Source organism: Ascaphus truei, chromosome 4 (genome assembly GCF_040206685.1).
Source record: "Ascaphus truei isolate aAscTru1 chromosome 4, aAscTru1.hap1, whole genome shotgun sequence".
NCBI lineage: Eukaryota > Metazoa > Chordata > Amphibia > Anura > Ascaphidae > Ascaphus > Ascaphus truei.
The window spans coordinates 85,575,399-85,599,169 of NC_134486.1; the positions used below are offsets into that span (position 1 = coordinate 85,575,399).

The 23,771-nt window shown below is 41.6% G+C and overlaps 1 protein-coding gene across 4 annotated transcripts in view; it reads left to right on the plus strand.

The window, feature by feature from the left end:
- WDPCP (WD repeat containing planar cell polarity effector) overlaps positions 1 to 23,771 on the plus strand; it is a 361,726-nt gene that overhangs the window by 192,964 nt on the left and 144,991 nt on the right. For all 4 annotated transcript variants that reach the window (XM_075596138.1, XM_075596140.1, XM_075596139.1 and 1 more), the window contains one exon: positions 18,131 to 18,319. In XM_075596138.1, the coding sequence (XP_075452253.1) occupies positions 18,131 to 18,319 (189 nt within the window). The remainder of the gene's footprint in view (positions 1 to 18,130; positions 18,320 to 23,771) is intronic.

Sequence of the window (23,771 nt, forward strand, 5' to 3'; positions counted from 1 at the left end):
AACAACTCACCCCACTGCCAGGCAGTCTCTCCCCCATCCACATCTCTCCCCATACTCCACTCACCTCTTCCTAATTGTCTGCTTTGGAGTCATGTGAGCGGACTCAGCGCTCAAACTAAAATCCGACTGTCGGGTGAAAGTCAGCACGCTTCCGCATGCCTGCGGAAGCGTGCCCAAGCCCCTGCTAAAGCCGCTCTCATTGCGACTGCAGGGGCTCACTGCCGAGCGTCAGCGCCTAAGCGCTTACCATGTCCGCAGCCTAAGAAAAAATTTGGTTAAGTTGTGTTATCAGTTTTTGCAAAAATGTTTTCATAGATATGTTTAGAATAAGAAGATCTCGCTCTACTATGAGAGTTCGATATAGAGGGTCACAGGCATTGCCCCTGTCCCTGCTTGCCCTTGCAGTTCCCCACTAAAAATGTATAGCTTATAGTATGGCTTATAAGGAGGCTAAACTGATGGGGGGCGCCTGGGAGCGGGCAGGGACGGGTGTATATTAGTTAATCCGTTGAGGTGTAAATACGACTGTTATCTACCTAATAACTTTCTCCCCCCCTCACACATCCACTTCATCCCCGTGCCCACCCTCCCTCCCTACCCCCGCCCTCTCCCACCCATCCCCTCCCCTCTCTAAAAAACTAAACTAATATCAGCGACAAAACAAACGGCTAACAAACTATGCTGGTATATATTCGATTGAACTGTTAGATATGTATGCTAAATGTAGCACCTATGCCAATGACCTTCCTTTGCTCCCTCTCTCACACCTAACCCTTTCTCCCTTTTCTCCTCACCCCCCCCCCTTGCTATCCCCATCCCAAGCAGAAACAAACTTATCAACCTAAAAACTCTATGAACTTTTGACATGTTGAATTGTTACTGTTGATAGGAGGCTTTCAAACACTAAAACTTACTAGGTAGCAACCTGCCGTTAATGATGTTCTAGGTAAATTCAATTGAACCATATGAAAAGAACCTAACTGTGATACCTATTCAAGCGTTCCACCTCTCCCCCCCCCCCTCTTTCTCTCCAAATTGCTAAGCTGACCCCGATCACTTAAACAAAAAAGTCTATAATTACTACCACCAACTAGATTACTAACTGTTAAACAAGCACGCTGAAATATACCCAATTAGAATACTGGAAAATACCCCTACATATGGCGGCAAGTCAAGCGACTCATCTTTGCACCTCTCCCTATTCCCCTCTCCCTTCCTCCCCCTCCCACCGTCCCCCATTCCCTCTCTGTCCCCCCATCCCCACCACCCACCCTTTTACCCCCTCCCCCCCCACCCACCCTTTTACCCCCCTCCCTGCCCTCCTCCGCCCCCACTCCCCCTCGAATAACCAATCAACATGTCAGTTTAAGTCGACTAAGCCAACCAAGCAACCAACTAACTAATTAATGACCTAACTAAACACGCCCAGAGGAAACTTGAGTTTGCCACAAAAGTAAGGAGGATTCCTGTTTCCTTACGGATCCATGCCCCCGAGACCGGGGAACAACTCAGTCAATTCTCACACAAAAAAATATCCAAGAAGGATACAAAGAATTCCTCTTATTGCACTCTCTATTATATCATTCTAACAAAACTAATGTGCTTAGTTGTTTGCCAATAAGGCTCTTAGATCAGTAGAGACTATTAAAACCAAAAATAAAAAATTATTTATTACATCCAAAAATCTTTAAAGTGACTCTGTGAATTATATACAGTGAACTAGGTTTAAAAAGTCCTCTCACAAGGGGTTGAGTGAAAAGAGACCTCATGCACCCTATTATTACGACAATATTTCATTATAAATTCTATTTTTTATATAAGGATGAGCGGTTAAATTACAACATTTTGGTAATCATTTTCAGTCAATTCTCAGACTGATCTAAATGTTCTAGGGTGCCTAACACACCCAACTAAGCTTTCCACCTTTGTGTCATCCCCAAGCACCACCTTCCACACGACGAAGCAAACTAAACTTCGGAAAATCTACACTTTCCCTCCTAACCATTCTATGTACAAAGAACCAATAAATAAGAGAGCAAAATTGACTGTTACTATTCTCCCGGGTCACATAAGAACCAATTAAAAAAAACAACCACCCAGTGATTAACTCGGCTCCAGTAAGGGTAATTTCACTTACTATGAAAGCCCTTCACTCAAACAGAAAAAGAAAATTAGCCCTCCAAGAATTTAAAAAGGCAAAGGGAGATATTCTATAACTCCAGGAAACCCATTTCGACTCCCAGGACCCCCCAAACACATTTAGAAAATTATTCCGGACCGCATTCTACTCATCTTTCAGTAGTAAAAAGAGATGAGTGGCTATTCTAATTAAACAGGGAGTCCCGTTCAAAGTAGAGAATGTGATCACAGACCCAGAAGGCAGATTTCTGATTATACACGGCTCTCTATCGGGCTCTACAGTAACATTAATTAATGTATACGCACCAAACGACAATCAAGCTGAATTCCCGAGGAAAATGGAACCCCAATTTTTGCCCTCTCTGATTCTGGGGGGAGATATTGATATGGTCCTATCCCGAGAATTAGATAAGTCAACAACACCAGGTCAGGCTCACTCCTCCCTAGTGCAGAGAACATCAAAAAAGTTCAAAGAACTAATAAAGGAATTTGCTCTAGTTGATGTCTGGAGAGCTAAACACCAAGGCCAAAGGGATTACTCATTTTATTCAATCACACACCAGACCTATTCCCGACTTGATTATTTTCTAATAACCAAAAATATTTTTAAGGCTACAAGAGCATTAGATTGATTACCTGGTCAGACCATGCCCTGGTTGATCTGACCCTAACAGCCCCTTTCACCAGAAGTAATCTATTTCACTGGAGGTTAAATGAGTCCTTTTTAATTGACCCAGAAGTTGTAAAAAAAATAACATTGTCCTTAAGAGAAAACTTTAATTTGAATAAAGGCACAGTAGACACTCCCACAATGTTATATGAAGCCCACAAGGCTACCATATATGGAGCTATAATATCTATAGCTACCCATAAGAAAAAAAGCCGGTCAAAAATTGTATAAAGAACTGACAGAAAAGATCGGCGGTCTAGAGTAAGAGCACAAAGCAAAACTATTAGGAACCTTATACAGGTCTCTGACCAATTTAAGAACAGAACTCAAAAAAATACAATTAGAAGAAATAGAAAAAGCTCTCAGCTGGACTACACAACTATATTACGATAAAGGAAATAAGGCAGATTGTTTATTGGCTAGAAAGCTGAGAGGTGCGAAAACAAAAACACAAATACCCTCTATTAGTCGAAGTAACGGAACGATATCATTCGATGAATAGGAGATTGTGCGCAAATTCACAATCTACTATACGAATCTCTATAATCTAAACTGTTCAGAGGGCAGCCCGCCACCATCAAATTCAGAGGCCGTAGCAAAATATCTAGAAAGCTGCGATCTCCCAAAACTAACGGCAGCTGAAAAAGTGAGTCTAAACGGCAAAATTATGCAGTTGGAATTGGTTAATGTAGTCAAAAATCTTAAAAATGCTAAATCACCAGACCCAGGTGGGCTATCGAATATATACTACAGGAAATTCCTCACAACCATCTCTCCATTTCTACTAGTGACGTTCAACTCATTTATAGAAGGGAAACCAATCCCAACAACAATGACCACTCCTAATCTGACTATTATTCATAAACCGGGACGTGACCCTCTCCAGTGCAGCAGTTACAGACCTATCACACTCTTAATATTCAAACATAAAAATTTACAGCAAAATTCTAGCCGATACACTAAACCCTATATTACCCAGGTTAATACACATAGATCAAGTAGGCTTCGTTTCTGGAAAGCAGTCCTTCGATAACACGAGAAAAGTAATAGATATAATAGAGCATATCCATTCAACAAAAACTAAATCTATTTTGCCAAGTCTTGATGCAGAAAAAGGCTTTCGATAGAATTGACTGGAGGTTATGCAGTCTTTTGGTTTTATGGGTTTTTTCCTGGGGGGAGTTAAAGCACTTTATCAATCACCTAGAGCAGGGGGGCGCAAACTTTTTTCCCTGCGCCCCCCTGCCGGCTGTCCCCTCACTCCCGCGCCCCCCTCCCAACCCCAACTTACCCGCGCTCCGGCGTAATGACGTCACGTTGCCATAGCAACGTGACGTCACATGACCTCGCGGCGTCATTTTGACGCCGCGTTGCCATGGCGACACAGGGAGGAAGCCGCCAGAGCCACGGTAAGTTAGGTTTACAGAGGCCCTGCAGCTCCCCCGGCACTTAATTCAAGTGCTTTCGGGAAGCGCGCGGGGCCTCTGTAAACCCCGTGCCCCCCGTCGGCAGTGTCGCGCCCCCCCTGGTGGTCGCGCCCCACAGTTTGCGCACCGCTGACCTAGAACATTAATTAAATTACCAGGGACCAAATTAGAAACCATAGAAATTAAAAACAGAACGAGACAAGGTTGTCCCCTGTCCCCTCTACTTTTCGCTCTTTCGATCGAACCTCTAGCATCTAGGATCAGATTAAATCCAGATATACAGGGGATAGATATTGAAAAAAGAAACTACAAAATCTCATTGTTTGCGGACGACATTATTCTAACATTGGCCAACCCTTTGCTCTCACTCCCAAATTTACAGAAGATATTATTGAATTTGGGCAAACTTTCAGGTGGAAAATTCAGATGGAAAGCCTCTCATCTCAAATACCTAGAGATCAATATTTCTAAAAAAAATATTAAAATCTAGATCAATGCAACTACTCCCCCCTAATCGATTAAAATTAAAAAAGATCTGCTTGGGTGGAACAAACATCAAATATCTTGGATAGGGAGAATAATCTCAATAAAGATGAATGTTCTACCCAGGTTACTTTATCTTTTCCAAACACTCCCGACCCATGTTCCAAAATCAGAATGAAGAGATCTACAGAATAGGATATTCAAATTTATTTGGCAAAATAAAAGAGCTAGAGTAGCTAGGTCGGTACTGCTGGCCTCTAAAGACAGAGGAGGACTGGGTGTCCTGGAACTAACACGCTATTACCAGGCTGCCCAGCTTAGACAGGTAGTGATTTGGAATGTTGGCCCGGATCAAGTTTGCTGGGTAGATATAGAGGTCCAATACTCAAAGGAATGCCCCCTATCACTCTCACTTTGGTCCGATGAAAAAAAGGGACCCATCAAATCACAACCATTACTAGGGCCAATGAAATTAACTCTAGATATATGGAGCAAAGCCAAAAGAAAATTAAATTCTCAACGGGCGTATCTCAACTCACCCCGATATTTGAAAACCTGGACTTCCCTCCAGGCTGTGACACAAACTGTTTCAACATATTTAAAAATAACCTAACAAAGATAGGAGATTTTCTTCACAAAGGAAAACTTCTGACTTACTAGGAACTTTCTGCTAAAGTCGCCCCCTCAGCCATGTCACCATCCAAGTACCTCCAAATAAGACATTTCCTCTATAAACTATCAAGCAAACTCGATTTCCCCGACTTCGAACATCTGTGCAATAGAGGTACCTACCAGAAGGGCCTAATAACCAAAATATATGCAGGGATCGAAGCAGCCGGAAACACCCCAGATCATAAATATACAATTGGGTCCGGAAATAATTGGACACTGACACAATTTTCATCATTTTGGCTCTGTACGCCACCACAATGGATTTGAAATGAAACAACCAAGATGCAATAGAAGTGCAGACTTTCAGCTTTAATTTAAGGGGTTGAACAAAAATATCGTATGAAACGTTTAGCAATTGCAACCATTTTCATACACAGTCCCCTTATTTCAGGGGCTCAAATGTAATTGGACAAATTAACCCAATCATAAATAAAATGTTCATTTTTAATACTTTGTCGAGAACCCTTTGCAGGCAATGACTGCTTGAAGTCTGGAATGCATGAACATCACCAAGCGCTGGGTTTCCTCCTTTGTGATGCTTTGCCAGGCCTTTACTGCAGCTGTCTTCAGTTGTTTGTTTATTTGTGGGTCTTTCTGCCTTAAGTTTTCAGCAAGTGAAATGCATGCTCGATCGGGTGGAGATCAGGTGATTGACACGGCCATTGCAGAATATTCCACTTCTTTGCCTTAAAAAACTCCTGGGTTGCTTTCGCAGTATGTTTTGGGTCATTGTCCATCTGTAAAGTGAAATGCCGTCCAATCAGCTTTGCTGAATTTGACTGAATCTGAGCAGACAATATATCCCTATACACTTCAGAATTCGTCCGGCTGCTTCTGTCTTCTGTCACATCATCAATAAAAACTAGAGACCCAGAGCCATTGTAAGCCATGCATGCCCATGCCATCACACTGCCTCCACCATGTTTTACAGATGATGTGGTATGCTTCGGATCATGAGCCGTTCCAAGCCTTCTCCATATTTTTTTCTTCCCATCATTCTGGTACAGGTTGATCTTCGTTCATCTGTCCAAAGAATGCTGTTCCAGAAGTGGGCTGGCTTTTTAAGATATTGTTTGGCAAAATCTAATCTGGCCTTTCTATTTTTGAGGCTTATGAATGGTTTGCACCTTGTGGTGAACCCTCTGTATTTGCTCTTGTGAAGTCTTCTCTTTATGGTAGACTAGGACAGGGGTCTCCAATGTTCCAGTGCTTGACTGGGCCACTGATTGAGCCACCTGTGCTGAAACAGGGATATCCATAAAAGCTGGCCTGTGTGCGGCTCTTGAGGACAGGTTTGGAGATCCCTGGACTAGGATAATGATATGCATACCTCCTGGAGAGTGTTCTTCACTTGGCTGGATATTGTGAAGGGGTTTTTTTTTTTACCATGGAAAGGATCCTATGATCATCCACCACTGTTGTATTCCTTGGACATCCAGGCCTTTTTGTGTTGCAGAACTCACCAGTGGGTTCTTTTTTTCTCAGAATGTTCCAAACTGTTGATTTGGCCACTCCTCATGTTCCTGCTATCTCTCTGATAGATTTTCTTTTTTTTGCAGCCTAAGGATGCCCTGTTTCACTTGCATTACTACACTCCTTTGGCCGCATGTTGTGGGTTCACAGCAACATTTTCCAAATGCGAATGCCACACCTGGAATCAACTCCAGACCTTTTACCTGCTTAATTGATGATGAAATAACGAAGGAATAGCCCACACCTGTCCATGAAACAGCTTTTGAGTCAATTGTCCAATTGTCCAATTACTTTTGGTCCCTTGAAAAAGAGGGGGCTACATATTGAAGAGATGTTATTCCTAAACCCTTCCTCCAATTTGGATATGAATACCCTCAAATTAAAGCTGCACTTTAAGCCCATATTAATTATTTAACTGTAACTTGGATTTATTTTGGTACACAGTCGAAATAACAAAACTTGTATCAGTGTCCAATTATTTCCGGACCTAACTGTATGTCTAAATGGGCCAGCGATTTGGGAGTTGAAATTGATGGGGAGGATTGGAGTGATATCTGGGAGAACGCGTCCAAAACATATATATGTAGTATAACCAAAGAAAACATTTATAAAATTATATATCAATCATATCTTACACCAAAACGCCTCAAACAGATATATCCCGAATCCTCCGATCAATGCTGGAGAGGGTGTGGATCAATCAGGGATATGGTCCACTTTTGGGGGAACCGCCCACTTATACAAAAGTTTGGGACAAATATACAAGAAATTATTGACACTATAACCAGGGTCGATATCCTTTATATCCCCTAACCTATCTGTTGGCAAAACCAGGACCGGAACCACTCCACGAGACGGTTAATCTCTCACATTATGACTGCCGCCAGATGCTCGGTGGCTGCTGCCTGGAAGAGCCCTCTTGCCCCCTCCAGGTTAACGGTAGAAAGGAGGATCGATGAGATAATGCTAATGGACAGGTTAACAGCTTACCTCAAGCAATCCACTGAGAGATTCTACAAAACTTGGGAACCCTGAATTAATGTCTGATTAACGACTGCCCAATTATAGCTGATTAAGGATTAATGATCAATGTTTAGTATGTACCAACTAACAGATAAATATATGCTTCTGAGCTGGAACGGCGCTTCCCCCCCCCCCCCCGTCTTTTTCTTTATCTCTTTTTCTGACTTTTTGTTCTGTTTAGTTATGTATACTTCCCGTATATTTCTCGTATGTATATTTTTCTTTTGTAGTGCTGGACACTATATTGTAAAAAATGTCCGGGTGTTATTCGGAACAATACTACTATATATTATAATTTGATTATATGGCCTGACTGTTTGGTTGCTGTTTACTATTATTATTATTATTATTATTATTATTGCTTTTGGTACTATTAATGGCACTATTTTGACTATCTTTATTAGTAATAGTGTGTATATATTTTGATTATTTTTGTTATTATTGTCCTGATTTATTTCTGTCTTTGTCTCTGTTATTAGAGCTCAACCCCGTTATAGCGTGATCCGCTACAACGCGGTTCCTCTTATAACGCGGTATGAGCGTGGCACACGATTTTAAAAACATCTCCATTTTTTTATATATAGTGAAATGGCCGGCATCTGCAGCTCTCTCCTCTCTGCAGCTCTCTCCTCTCTGCAGCTCTCTCCTCTCTGCAGCTCTCTCCTCTCTGCAGCTCTCTCCTCTCTGCAGCTCTCTCTTCTCTCCTCTCCCTGCTTCATCAGGCTATGTGTGCGTTGCACATCTCCAAAGTTTTTTTGTTTTTTGTTTTTTTAACATTCAAGGCTTTATTGCTAATGAACACACACACACACACACCTCCTCCCTATACTAATAATTTTAGCATACCATGCAGGAATAGTCAATGACATCACATCAATCCTATGGTGTAGCAGGTAGAGAATCGCTACTAGTGTATATAATAATTTATAAATTCTAAAATAAATCAAATAATCATTTATAAATTATACATTTTAATTAAAATTAAATAATAATTTTATTATACCATGCAGGAATAGAACCTATGAAACTTCATACACTAGTAGTGATTCTCTACATGCTATACCATAGGATTGGTGTGATGTCATTGAATCTATTATCAAACTTAACTTCTACTGCACATGGGTTCGATTCCTGCATTGTATGCTAAAATTATTTGTGTGGATGAGGTGTGTGTGTGTGTGTGTTGTGTGTGTGTGTGTGTGTGTGTGTGTGTCCGTTAGCAATAAAGCATTGAATGTTATAAAAAAAAAAAACTTGGAGATGTGTGCTGCGCATGTGGGCGCAGCCTGATGAAGCAGGGAGAGAGCTGCAGAGAGGAGAGAGCTGCAGGTGCCGGGTAAGTCCTTGCGCAGCGGCCATTTCGCAATACCGGTTATAACGCAGTCCCCGAGCACCACGTTATAACGGGGGTCAGCTGTATACTGTATTTCTGGAAAAACGAATAAATCTATTTGAAACAAAGACTTAACAATACTGGCCTCCTATCAAGGCAGTCCTAGTCCTGGTCTGACAGGGGGTACCAGCTTGGGTGTTGTTGGGAGTAGCGTTAGAAAGCTTACGCTCAGGCTGGGAATGGCGGACATAGTTATTGGTGAGAAAGCGGGGGCCTCCTTCAGGCCACATCTAAGCTCAATGATTACTTGACTCCTGGTTCTCCCTTCGGGTGAGCTTCTCCTGGTGTAGCCATGTGACCTACGCATGACTACCACTTGTTGGGAATAAGCACTGAGCTGCTTCTGAGCTGAAACATGTTAAGCTGTTTGCAATTTTTAAGTGTCAGTAAATTTCCATAAGAAGCTTTCAACTGCAGAAGTTTTATCTTTTCCGCTCCTGCAGTATTTTCTTCGGGGTTAGCCTTTGTTTAGAATTGAACACGATAAATTGCATTTATATCAGTGGCAAATCATGTATCTTTTTAGGTGTGGTAGTTTATTTTTCCACATGAAAATGGAACTGTTACAAATAAAAAATCTCAAATGAAAAATATATAATTTTGTTTGTAAACATATTTTACGTGTATTATTATTTTGTACCTGTCTTTTAATTGTCTCATATCTGTTGGCCGCTTTTATAGAAGACAATAGATGCTCTTGTTACAGAAATATAATTTATATACGCCGACCCCCATCTCCGCTTTCATGGTTAAAAAAAAAAAAGGAAACTTCTGAAAAATGACTATATATCTCAGCCAGTTTGTTTTCCCTATTTATGTTTACATAGCACTGAACATATATTCTGTGCTGTACAAAATGAGGTACACATTGATTGAACTAGAGGGTGGCCCTTGACTGGAATTGGCCACCACTGAACCAGATAATGAAAATTAATACAAGGGTGAGTGCTACTAATGTAGATGGAAACAATGTGAGGGGGAGTCACTGTCTAGAACAGGGGTGCTAAACTCCACTCCTCAAGCCCTCACCCCCCCCCCCCCCCCAACAGGCCAGCTTTTCAGGATATCTCAGCTTCAGCACAGGTGGCTCAATCAGAGACTCGTGGGAAGACTGAGCCTCTGATTGAGGCACCTGTACGGAAGCTGGGATATCCTGAAAACCTGTCAAAAGGGGGAAGGCTTGAGGACTGCAGTTGAGCACTCCTAGTTTAAAATCAAAGAGGAGTTGCTACTATAGAATACTGTAAATAATCAAGTTTCAATAATAGATGCAGGTGAAAGTGCAACAAATGAATGTATGTCTGTAAGAATTTGGCCAACACTGGTGTACGTTCTATTGAAAGGCCTTTTTCTCTGAGTTGTGTTTGGAAGATACAGAGGCTGAATGGGACATTCCATAGATTGGGTGCAGCTTTCAGGAGGGGTAGAGACAGGTGGAGTAAAGAAGAAACTTGCTTGTTTAAAGTGGAGATATGCAACAAGGGGTGTAGTGAGAGATGGGAGAGGAGCTATAGAGAGGGGCAGAAGGACGTAGTAACCTTAGAGGACGGGAAGAGAAGTTTGAAAGAAACAAGGGATTTATTTGGGAGCCACCAGAGGAATTTGAGGAAAGGATGATACACAGCTGATCCAGGCTGTGGAAATGAATATAGATTGAAGGGGAGAGAGATGAGAAGCAGGAAGGCCAGTTAGAAGGATATTACAGTAGTTCAAGCGAGAAAGGAGTAGAGTGTGGACAACCGTTTTAGAAGTACAACGAGAGAGGAAACCGCTATGTATGTTGTCCAGGAAGAAACAATAGGATTTTGCAAGACTGTGAATGTGAGTAGAGAAGGATAAGGAAGCAGCAAGCTTGTGTTATGATAAATGGTTTTGCCATTCACCATCATTAAAAAGGGTTCAATATGACCTCTCTGTAGTGGAAAAAAAAATCGATAGCTGTGTGTTGGACGTACTGAATTAAGTTTTGGGCAGTGTGTGACATCCTGGAGGCTGGCTTTTGTGGTTTATAAGAGTATAGACACATTTGAAATGCTGATTGTTCCGTTTGTTGACGTGAGCTATGTTTGCCAATATTATATATAAAAATATTTGACAGATTTACAATTTTTGCATTTTTCTTTCTCCAAATGATTGAGGGGGGAAAACTATGTATAGCTGGAAGTATTTGCCCCCTTACCACACGCGAGTGCTCTTTTCTCCCTGTTAAGGGCTCGGCAAAGACCCCGGCAGCGCTTGTCGGGCAAATCACTGCCGCTGTTCCTTTGAGGCTGCCACATCTGAAGCTGCATGTCTTGAGCCACAACACTCCTCCCGCTTCTAATCTCCTCCTTCTGAGCAGTGGGACCCGCATCTTGCTGACACGGCGGTGGAGATGTGGGAACGTCAACTCAACAGCATTCTGTTGATTGAGAAATAAATGGAATGGCATTGTCTTGAGAGGGAGGAGACAACAGGGTGGATGGGGGTGTGGTAGAAGGCAATTGGATGCATGAGGGGGAGGGACAGGAATATTTTGACTGATTTAGGGGAGATAAAGTAGACAAATGAGGTGTAGGAGGGAATGAAAAAGGCGTCATTTGGATTGATGAGATGGGGGGGTGACAGAAAGCAGAGAGGAGAATTAGGTGGTGAGGTAGGTATTTGGCCGCATTAGGGAGATACAGTAAACAGTGGGTACATAAGGGGGTGCAAACAAGGTATTTCAGTGCTTGAGGTAGATAGATAGAAAGCAGTGGGGTACATGGTACAGCAGGAAGTGTAAAATAAAGGAGATGGGGTAGAAATAAACGGATGGAGTTACAGTATTGTTTCTAACACCACCTTCCAGCATCTGACGACACCTTATGGTCCATTTCCTTGAATGGGCCGTATGGTATCCTCCGGCACAGGGAGGTGTCTTATGGCATAGCACAGCTTAGTAAATATGGTCCAAAGTATGAGAGAATGAGGAGCAGAGGTGGAGACCAAAAGATGGGATGCAGTGGGAGAGCTAGAAAGATGGGATGCAGTGGGAGAGCTAGAAAGATGGGATGCAGTGGGAGAGCTAGAAAGATGGGATGCAGTGGGAGAGCTAGAAAGATGGGATGCAGTGGGAGAGACACAAAGATGGGATGCAGTGGGAGAGACACAATGATGGTATGCAGTGGGAGAAACACAAAGATGGGATGCAGTGGGAGAGACACAATGATGATATGCAGTGGGAGAAACACAAAGATGGTATGCAGTGGGAGAGACACAAAGATGGGATGCAGTGGGAGAGACAGAATTGGACATATGCAATGCTTTCTTTTTTTGTTTTATAGGATCAGAAAATGTAGCCTGGGTAGTTAAAATTGTGACAGGCAAGTGAACTGGAAGTGTATTTTTGTGCGTATATTGTGACAACTCAGCCACTTTGGAGGGTCTTTTCTCACATTAAGGCAGGAAACGTAGGGTTCGCTTATCAGGTTTATTAACAAAAGGGCACAAAACAGAACAAAAACAAAATACCTAGCTCCCTCTGGAGCACTAAGTAACATACTTATCAGTTCCATAACTACAGATTGGAGAACAAGGCTCTTTACAATACTTCGCCCTTTTACCTCTGTAAGCAACAACACCCAAAGTCTGTCTCTCTTCTCTCTTTTCTCTCTTTTCTCTCTTTCTTTTTTCTCTCTCTCTCTCTCTTTTCTCTCTCTCTCCTTTCTCTCTCTCCTGCAGGCCTGGGAACTGTTCCAACCTGCATCCTTGCTGGTTGGGGTAAGGCTCCTGAGGTAAGTACATCTCCTGGGCAGGTTGACTTCCTCCTGGCTAGCCTCATTCATGGTTGCAGTCCTGCAGCTGCCGGGTACACCCTTCTCACCCTTCTCTGCAGTCCCCACGGCCTCTTGATCTGTCTCTGCACGTTCTAGAACTGGTAGCATTGATAAAGAACAACTTCCTGCCTTTTAAAGCCCTGTTCTGGAGCTAATTGTCCACATCCTAGCACAGCATACTTCTAGGGTGGGGTCTGCTAGCTTGCAGAGTGAGGAAGTTGACCCTTCACTCCATCACAATATACACACACTTTGACAAGGGTTAATCTATTTATTTATTGTAATGATGTGCAATTTGGGTAGGGAGCAGTTAAAGATACAAGGGTACAGTATAACCATGACCAGAAGGAGATGGAGTGCTATACATTATTCTGCCACTAGATGGCAGTTTCATTTTTCCTGTATTGAGTAGAATGTCAGTCTGCTAAAACGTTGTACATGTGAGTTCAATAGTAAATGGTTGGTGAACCACATCTGTGTGGATTATTGACTCATATGCCAGAGAGCACACCAAGGATGATAAAGTGGTGCCCAATGTGAAAATTCCTGGTAACTTCTATTTTCATAAAATCTTTGACAATGGCAAAGTATCTTCCTACACCATTACCTGCTGAGAAAGTGAAAGTAAAACTGGAATCTGCTACAGGTAGTAACTACAAACAGCTCACTGCACATCCTGCTGATTAATATCACAGCATTATCACAATCATTTACAGAACTGGAGATTTAGATTGATTTGGGAGATAACCAGGAATACACCATATCTATATGTGGCCTGGTCCCCCTGGGTCCCCCTTGCTGCCGTTACCTGGGATGCGGCTGCGGCTGACAGCGGAGGCTAGGGCAGGGGCAACATAAGGTGGGGGAAGGTGCAGTAGCCTGAGGGCACTTAGGGAGAGGCGACCGGGTTGCTGGAGGTCCGCGTCGGCTCCTCTTGCAGGGCGCCGCCATATTTGGATGTGCGCGCATGCGCAGTGAGACTTAAACATAAGCAGAGGCTCCGAAGCCGGCGGCCATTAGGGAGAGGTGCATGCATGCGCAGTGCATGGCAGCCATCTTAGAATAGCTCCGCAGGGGAACTACAGCCCCCAGAAGGCCATAGGGCTGCAGGATCAGGTGCCATAGGGCTGCAGGATCAGGTGACACAGCAGCCAATCGCATGCCCGGGTTCCCCTGCTCCCAGAGTTGATACATTTGGCACGCTACGAGCCACGCCAGTCGGAGCTGGGACACTAAAGGGTAAGGGTAAGGGTGTATGTGCAGGATGTCTGTGGCCCCTGCACTAGGCCAGAGACCCCCTATTAGGCCCCAGCTAGCCCCGACTCCCCTGTAAGCTTATGGCTGCTACAGGGACAGGCCCCTTAGAAAGGGACACTGCTCCATTAGCTGCTCAGTGTCAGGGCCACAGCTGAAGACACCACGCAGCATCAGCGGCCTGTGGTCTGGGACCAGACCACCACCGCATGTAGAGATAATTAAGGTGGGACCCTCCATCTGGATACCACCCCACGTGGAAGCTGACGGCGTGGGACCGGACAGACCCATATTCCGTTGGCGCTACCGGGTGTTGGAGCACCCGGCAGGTATCACACCATCTACAAGTGCACCAACTATAACACTGTGGGCAGCGCTGTCACACACGTCCGGGTGGGTTGGCTACTGTGGACACCAGGTTGGGTAGGTACCCAGGGCATCTCTGTACGTTGGGGGACACTCTCACCGGGGTGCGGACTAAGTAGATGGACAGATTTGCATGTCAGTAAACCTGTTATCATATACGCTGCGTGTAATTAATGCATTGGGTCCTGTGAAGGGATTATCCGGCACTGTCAGGATCCCTCGCAGGTTGAGGCGCTGTCACTAGACGATCCAGGTATACCCCAGGCTCCCAGCAGCGGAGGTGCAGGCAAAGCACCACACACACTTAGTAGCCACCGCATCTCCCATAGGGTGGGGGAAACAGTGCTACAACCGTACATATATATCCCCGCAAATGTGGGTGTTTGCTGGCATGTTGTGAGTCCCCTAACTCTGTCGAGTGTTTCTGTCGAAAGATGAGTGCTCCCATTTTGTAACACAGATATCCTAGATATGGTTTCCCATGTTTTCTCCCATTCCTGTACTCCCAGCTCCAATATCCTCCTCCCACTGCCTGATGTGCAAGTGCTCACAGTCACCAGTACTGGGGAGAATATTTATACTCTATAGAGGAGCGAGATAAGCTGTTTTGCAAAAGGGGTAGAGGAACACATCCTCTCAAAAGCTGTGTTTTGTTATATGGGTTCTCGGAGTACCAATTGGAGAGGTAATGCCTAATCTGGGCGTATTTTAGAAACGATGTATTCAGGATCTGTTTGGTCTCTTTGAGATTTGCAAATGTTCTGACTTTAGAGTTTACAATCAGGTCCTGAGCTCTAGATAGTCCATTCCTAGTCCACCAGGTGAACTGCTCTCCACTAAGGCCAGGGTGAAGTTGTGGTTTTGGCAGATAGGCACCATACCTTTTTGTGAGCTTGAGAGACCTGTCTCAACTCCAACCTTATCCCAGATTTTCAGAGAATGGGCAATTGTTGATAGGGTCTAATTAAAGAACACCCTAGTCTTTTTATGGAGCCACAGCGAGGCCAGCTATAAAGGGACCTCATGAAGGATCTCCATTTCAACCCATCTGACTTGAAGGGGCAATGCATGCAAGGCCACCAAATGTGCTACTTGTGAAGATAGGGAATACGTTTGTAGGCGGGGGACTGCGAGACCACCCTCCGCTCAGGGGCATATCAGAATTTTTCTATTAATTCTGTGTTTCTTCCCTTTTCATACAGAACAGGACATGTTCTTCTGTAGACTTTGTAAATCTTTAGCTCTGATGGGGATACGAAGAGCTCTAAAAAGATAGAACATTTTCAGGGGAAAAGTGATTTTTAAAGCATACAACCTACCTATTCACGATATCGAATAACGAGACCATGATTCAAGTTTTTTTGAGGGATTGATACATGTATGGGAAGTTGGCTTGGTTTAGACTTATATGAATTGGTTAATTTGATTCCCAGGTAGTTGATAGTCTTCTTTAACCATTTGAAATGGAAATTTAGTGATGCCATCCTAACTGACTCAAGGGGAAGATTGATGTTAAGTGCTTCCGATTTTTTTCATTCTTTCTATCCCACTTATCATAATATCAGCCACCTTACAGCAGTATGGATGACCGCTTAATCATTACATCCTGTGTACGGAACAGACAGTTGCGGTATGTCCTCCAGCTTTCAGGAACCAGTGTTCAGCTTGACATGGATGTTAAATGGACTCTTGACCAACCTAAACTAGACACTAAGGATTAGGCCCAACCGTGCCAATTGCTGTTATCTATTAACGTATATTTTCAGAGAAATCCGGGAAAATATACTTGGCAATGCATCATATCAGGATCTGCTTGACCAGTGGCATCTCCGTTCCGCAGGGTGTCTTCTGCTCGGCATGTACTAATTGATCAACTTATTCATGGCATGTATCTTTAAATATTAAACCAATTACTGGTCCCTGGGCTTCACGAGTTGTTCTTTTTCTCAAGTCTCAGAAATATATCAGATTTTGTGTAGATTAGACATTTCAATAACATACACGTTGCTTTGGAATTTCTGCGAAATGCATCTCTGCACTGGACTTATCCTCTGGGTACTGGCCGATGGAAATAGATCCAACATCCCAATCAGAAACAGCATTTATCTCACATCCATGACTTCTGTGTTTTACCTTTTAGGCTGTTTGCGGACCCTGCTTCTTTTCAGACCTTAATGAACACAGTTGTATCCGGACTGCTCTACAGAGTGTGTGTTGTATTCCTAGCTTACTGTACATCATGATTGCTATCGCTTCAGTTTTCCTTTTAGACGTTGACTCAATGTGTGAAAGACTTGTTGGGTCTGGTCTGACTGTTAAACTTCAGAAATGCCAATTCTTACGTCCAGGGTGGGTTAGGCCCAGACACGGAACAGGTTTAATCTGTATTTTTTAATTTTCCTCCCCACAAAGCCTTACTCAAGTGAGGCAATTCTTGGGACTCACTGGCTATGTTAGGCGGTTTATTCAAAACTACTCCCTACTGCTGAGCCTTTGATTGCCTTAACAATTAAGACAAGAGAAGCTAAAGCTTGTGATGCAGACTATGAGGTGTCTGTTGTTTAGATGCTGAGAACATATGTGATTCTACAACAGTAGGTGAAGGTGTATACTCGTCTTGGCCAGAGGGGGACCTGTGGTAAATATTCCTTACCCTTCTAATGAGAGGCATCAAGATGATTCTCTGTTTACTCCAGAAGTCCCTGCGCCATATCTTCTTTGACCATGGAGTGTGCCAAGAGTGACCCAGGACTAGCAAATGAACAAATTGAGCAATCCTTATGATACTGCCGACGTTCTTGTTTCATATGTGGTCCATGCTGTTATATTTGTAATTTGTATATTGTTGACAATTGTTCTTGAGTTGTAACAGTCCTTTTTAATAGAGGGCCTGTCGACTTTTATACCTCGAAATAGCATCACTTATAATCCACAGGGAGAAATACCTACTGTACATGCCTGAGACACCTAATTAAAATAATTTTAATATATTTTGCATATTTAAATTAGCTTATTTCCCAGGTATCTCAGATGTGTTCCCAGGTATCTCTCCCTTTTGTATAAGTGACTGCGTGTTATTTGTGTGTAAATCCTTTGGTGAAATGTGACAATTTGGCTATAGCTTTTTATTTCCACGTGTTCTAAATTTTTTCAATGTTCAAAAAAAAAATTGCGACCTGAATTCTGCCATGTTCTACCTAACCAAGGACATATGAATATATTCAAGATATTTGTACTTACCAAGCAGTCACAACATATTAAAAACAATGATCCAAGTTTTGCCATATGGTTTACAGATTGAAATATGTTTACTAACACTTGGGACCTTATAATGGGGACAGACCTTTGAAGCTTTTCTTAAGCACAAGGGAGACTTTTATTACTAGCATCTCATTGAAAGGATATCTGTATTTAATTTAATTTTGTTCCATAGGTGCCATTTCCAGAGGACAGCTGGGCCCTGTAGAGATCATCTCACAGTATTTACGGTATGAAGAGATAGATGAGTCTATCGGTGTCCTGAGTTGTATGAACTGGAATACTATGGGTCATCAGTGTTACATATGCATGAGTGCTATTGTAAATCACCTCTTAAGGCAGAAGCTTACACCAGAGAAAGAAGGTTTGTATGTTTGTTTGTTATTTTTGGTTAGATTTTGTTTCCCTTCTCCTCTTTGTCACTCAGAACATGACTGCCAGAGAAACCGCTCAGATCCATATTTCTTTACACATAAAATTCCCAATGTTCCTTTCAGAGATCAAGTTTGTGGCTGCCATCTGATATTAAGTGAAGCATATTGGGCACTGATCACAAATGACAACAATGTGGAACATTAGACAAAACATAACTGAGATGGATTGTCATTTTTTTCTGATTCAAATTACTGAGAAGTGCTGTCCAAAGTAGGACTGCACTGCTACCCTTATCTCTAATGTTTCTTTGCCTTGTCATTGTCTCCCCCTTTAATTGTTTCTCAGACATGGGATGGGTGTCCATAAATCTGATAATATTATCAGTGGGGTGGCGTAAGGAAGATTAGCAATCACACTCTGCCCTGATTCTAAATGCTTGTTATAAATAAAATCACACCTGTCTGATTTGTGTAACATTTACTGTCACCTAGGTTGAACTTATTACTATCATTAGTTCCCTTTGGTCCTACTGTATTGTATTGAATTGCAGTTTAGTACCATTTGATTTTCCAGTGAGTATAAAACCTATTTTACAGACGCAATTTCTTCTTGCTATTAAGCGGTGGTGGCCAACTCCAGTCCTCAAGGGCCACCAATAGGTCAGGTATTCAGGATATCCCTGCTTCAGCACAGGTGGCTGTATATGTCAGGCAATGACTGAGCTACTGATTGAGCCACCTGTGCTGAAGCAGGGATGTCTTGAAAACCTGACCTGTTGGTGGGCCTTGAGGACTGGAGTTTGCCACCCCCTGCTTTACAGGTTGGGAGGTCGGTGACAATAAATGACCAACTTGAACCTTCACCCTCTCGCATCATTCTTATTTGATACAAGATAATGCTTAGGAACAAATGATGCACAACTTCTTGATTTCCCTACTTCTATATATCAAACATATTTAAAGAAGCAATGTGTGCTGTTCTACCATATTTTGTATTAAAAAAAAAGAATGTGTTACCTAAACCGAGGGAACTGGAGACAATTTGTGTCCCCCTTCTCTAGCAGCCATATTTGTACACGTAGCCTAGTGCCCTGGCTATGTCTTTCCATGGCCCTAACATTATAAGTCCTCTGCACCAAGAGACCAGAGACTGAAAGCCTGTCCTGTTCTACTCCCTACTACAGCTTTGGAAACTCAGACCTCCTGATAACCAACAGGTATGCACCACTAACACTCTATATACCAGCAGATCTCCCTTAGGGGGGGGATAGAGGTGTTAGGCTGTGGCCCCGGTGTCGGCGCTGCACGGGTGCCTGCCAGGCTGGTGGCGCATGCAGCTGAGATCCCTGGTCTGCACTGAACTGCAGGGGGAAAGACGTGGCGGCATGGCGGTGGCACGGCCATAATGTCACCCAGCAGGTTCGCCTTCATTGACTGAACCGCCGGGGGGGTGTGGCCTAGTGCTCCGTCACCAGCTCTGAAGATGGTTTTTCTGTCTTCAGAAAAATCTGGCCGCACAGCGGCTAAGGTAGGAAGCAGGCCCGGCCCCATTGAGGGGCTGTTCTTGTCCCTGCAGCGCACGCCATAGTGCGCACTGCAGCCTGCAGCGGGGACCTAGCCTTACATACAAATATCACAGGAGCAAGGCGGTCTGCAGAGGTCTGGGAACGGCAATCGGCTCTTTTGGACACACCCCCTGGTTAGCTACGATAAAAAATAAATTGCAAAGAAAATGGGGATTGCGGCTCCAAAAACGTTTATATTGATCTCATATGGCTACTTTGTAATGTTCTGTTAGCCCTGGGAAGACAAAACATATGAGGGCAGATTATCTTGCCTGAAAACTATACAAATTTAAGAATACTCAGAATATTACTAATCATTCTATATGTGGGCTTCATAAGGTAACCTAGATTGGGTTGTTTTAGCTGTAAACATAATCAAAGGCATGTGCTTAGATATAGCCTGTGTGTGGCCTTTGTCATGGCATGAGGATCCTCAGATGCAGTAGTGTGCCTATTAGTTGAGATTAAATAACATTTTTTTTTTTTACATTTTTATTATTTCATCTGAATTTAGCTACCTATAGAATTGTTAATGAATAGAATGTTTATTGAATACACCTGTCAGCCCCTGGACCAAAATGAATTAAAAGAAAAAAGTGCACCAGATTTATCAAAGTAAAAAGAAAAAAACCATTGATTTGGGTTTCTCTTTCTTTAATAAATCAGGTGCTGTTTATTGCCCCAGTTTTGCAGTCGGGAGACAAATAGACCCCATAACTTTCAGGTTGCATTCAGTAATCGTCAGTTTGTCATTGGGTCCTTAATCCACATTACTCTGACTAGTAAACTATTGAGGAAATAGAAAAATAAATTACCATTCTCATGACTGTCATTTGTGTCCTTTTTAAAATATTCAATTTGAAAATAAGTGCCCTTTTAAAATTGATGGCATTCTGTACGGTAAAAAGTATACCATTAAAAACATAGTTTAACAGAACGTTAGCTAGTCAATGCTAATGCCCACTGTGCTTCATAAAACACTGTTCTTGCAGTGTGCTTATTACAAAGATGATAGCTTCTGGCTTTTTTTCTCCATGATGCCAATGGGAGCTTCAGATACAAGCGCATTTGTTTTCAGCTAAGATTTATTATGTCTGAATCTAACAATTTTGAAATGCATGGTAATTTGTTTTCTTTTTATTAGTGGAGCCCAGTGAGTTCCCTTTTATTTAGAGGGATGTGACGGTTATCTTTGAGATCTTTCTTTCCGCCGTCAGCCTCAAGCTGAGCTTTCTAATGAATCTGTAACTGTGGACGTAGTGACTCTTATTCCATGTAGGTCGAAACATATCAGCAACACAAAACATGCTGTCAAGAAAACAGCAACGGCAAGGGAGCAAAGCCTTGTTTTCCGGAAAAAAACAGTGCACCATTCAATTTTAATCTAAATTGACTGCTGTTCTGAAAAATAAAATGACTCTAGAGTTCAGCTTATCTTGCCATCTATATGCAAGATAGGGAAAAGGCTAATTTACCCATGTTTGACTTGTTAATTAAGTTGTCATTAGGTGTATAGAACTACTGGTACAGGTTTATTTTCCAATTATGATGTTTAAAGGATTATTAATATATATTATATATTTTTATATATATATATATATATATATATATATATATATATATATATATATATATATATATATATATAAAAGAGAGAGACACACACACACAGAGACACAGAGAGAGACACTTTGGTCCTCATATATAATTTGAAAGATCAGTTTTCAGTGTATTTTGATTGTCATCTCTGTTATTTAGCATAAACCGAATATTAGTGCAAGCTTCATAGTTTGCACTTTTGTGGCACATATAAACAATGAAATCTCTGACCCAAAGTAACGATCTCACCTTTTTTCATTACTGTAGCTTTTTAAGCTTATGAATTTTGCATAATATTGTCATCACAAACAACACACTGGGATTTAATGATAACGTATGTGGGGCAAGGTTTTAATTCTTACACATCTACATTTCTTATGTTTGATATCGTCCCATAATGTCCCCTTAAAGCAGCAGTCCAAGCTGCCTCAATGCATCAATACAATATACAAAATGTATAAGTAATTAGCTAAGTTGCCAATCGATCCGTTCTCCTGTGATTGATAGGTGAAGAGGAAGAAAGATGCAAAGTTCTGTGGGGAAGATCATGTGACCAGGCAGTCAGTAGATATAATTGGTGCACTGCTAAAGAGAGGGGGCAGGGCTCAAAAAGGGTTGTGCCACAGCCTGTTTCAGAAGAGGAAGGGGATGTGACTTTGTAAATAGTGGCTATAGAAACAAAAAATGCTTGTTACTTTATAATACATGAAAAATTTCATTCATTTTTTTTTTAATTCTACAAGTATTTTCTCATAGTACAGATCTGATTTATTTAAACTTGTGTCTGTCTAGAGATTTGTGCTAATCTCGGTTGTTGTGGGTAAACGAGAACATACAGTATGCCAACTTTCCTATATCGTTTAAAATACTTATATCCTATAGCTAAGTGTAAGATGAGATTATTATAAGATCATTTTATCATAGAGATTAAAAATTATACAAATATTTACATTCAAACTAGAAAACTGAAATATTTCTGTTTATATTGGGTGAGCTTCCGAAACGGTGTACAGTATGTTAACAAATATACTGTATGTCGTTGTAGGGGTAAAACTCATAAAGTACATTTTTGGCACTTCCTGACTTTGAATTTCTTGATATTTCTATTGAAAAACTCATTGCGACTATTTAGTCATAGGTCGGAGTTACCAAAACATAAAACTCATTACATATGATTTTGAAATAATGTCAAAAAGAAAATTTAATCGCCTTTTCCTCAGTACTCAAAGAATGTAATTAATGACTTTTACATCTACAACGTTTTATAATCAGTAATTTATATACTATGGTATACTATAGTATCGGTAAAATAGATATTGTAAATACAAATATAGGATAAGTATCTGTTGTCTAAATTTAGCATAGGTTGAACTTTATGGATATGTCTTTTTTTCAACCTCATCTACTATGTAACTGTGTAACTATGTAATATGATATATTATCATTTATTTATAATGCATCAACATATTCCGTAGCACAGTACTATAGGGTTGGAGGATGAAAGACGATAAAATAACCAACAATAACACATTGTTACAGTAGCTAAGGAGAGCCCTGCCCTGCGGAGCTTACAATCTATAAGGAAGGATAAGTGGAAACAGGGTGCTAGTTGGTATTTATATACAGTATATAAATATATCTATACATATTTATCTATATTTTTTTTATATATATAATATATATATATACATACACACGTGTACACGTATATATATACACACACACACATTGTGTACACTATGTAAAATTTATATGTATAAGTAATTGGCATATTTTTATTCATCCTAGTGTTTTTCATTTATTTAATGGAGCAATCCAAGAATATCCTACAAGTGTTATTTTTTTAATAAATCTGTTCTGTAGTATTCGATAATACTACGTTTTTTTATTTTAAAATTGAACTCTGCCATTTTTATGAGCTTTAATATACTGAGCATCCTTTGATTTGTATAGCAGGTTTAGCACTTCCCGAGCAGTGCAACATCTTTGTAACACTTTCCTGTTTGTGATAATCTGTTGCCAATGTTCCAGCAGTTTGAGCTGCAAACTAACAAAGATAATGTTACCTTAGTAATATAAGAATGCATTGTAGCTACTGAGTTACACTGACTGAAAGATTGATTTGAAACTGAAAGGCGGCCATTTAGTGAACTACAGGCATACCCCGCATTAACGTACGCAGTGGGACCGGAGCATGTATGTAAAGCGAAAATGTACTTAAAGTGAAGCACTACCTTTTTCCCACTTATCGATGCATGTACTGTACTGCAATCGTCAT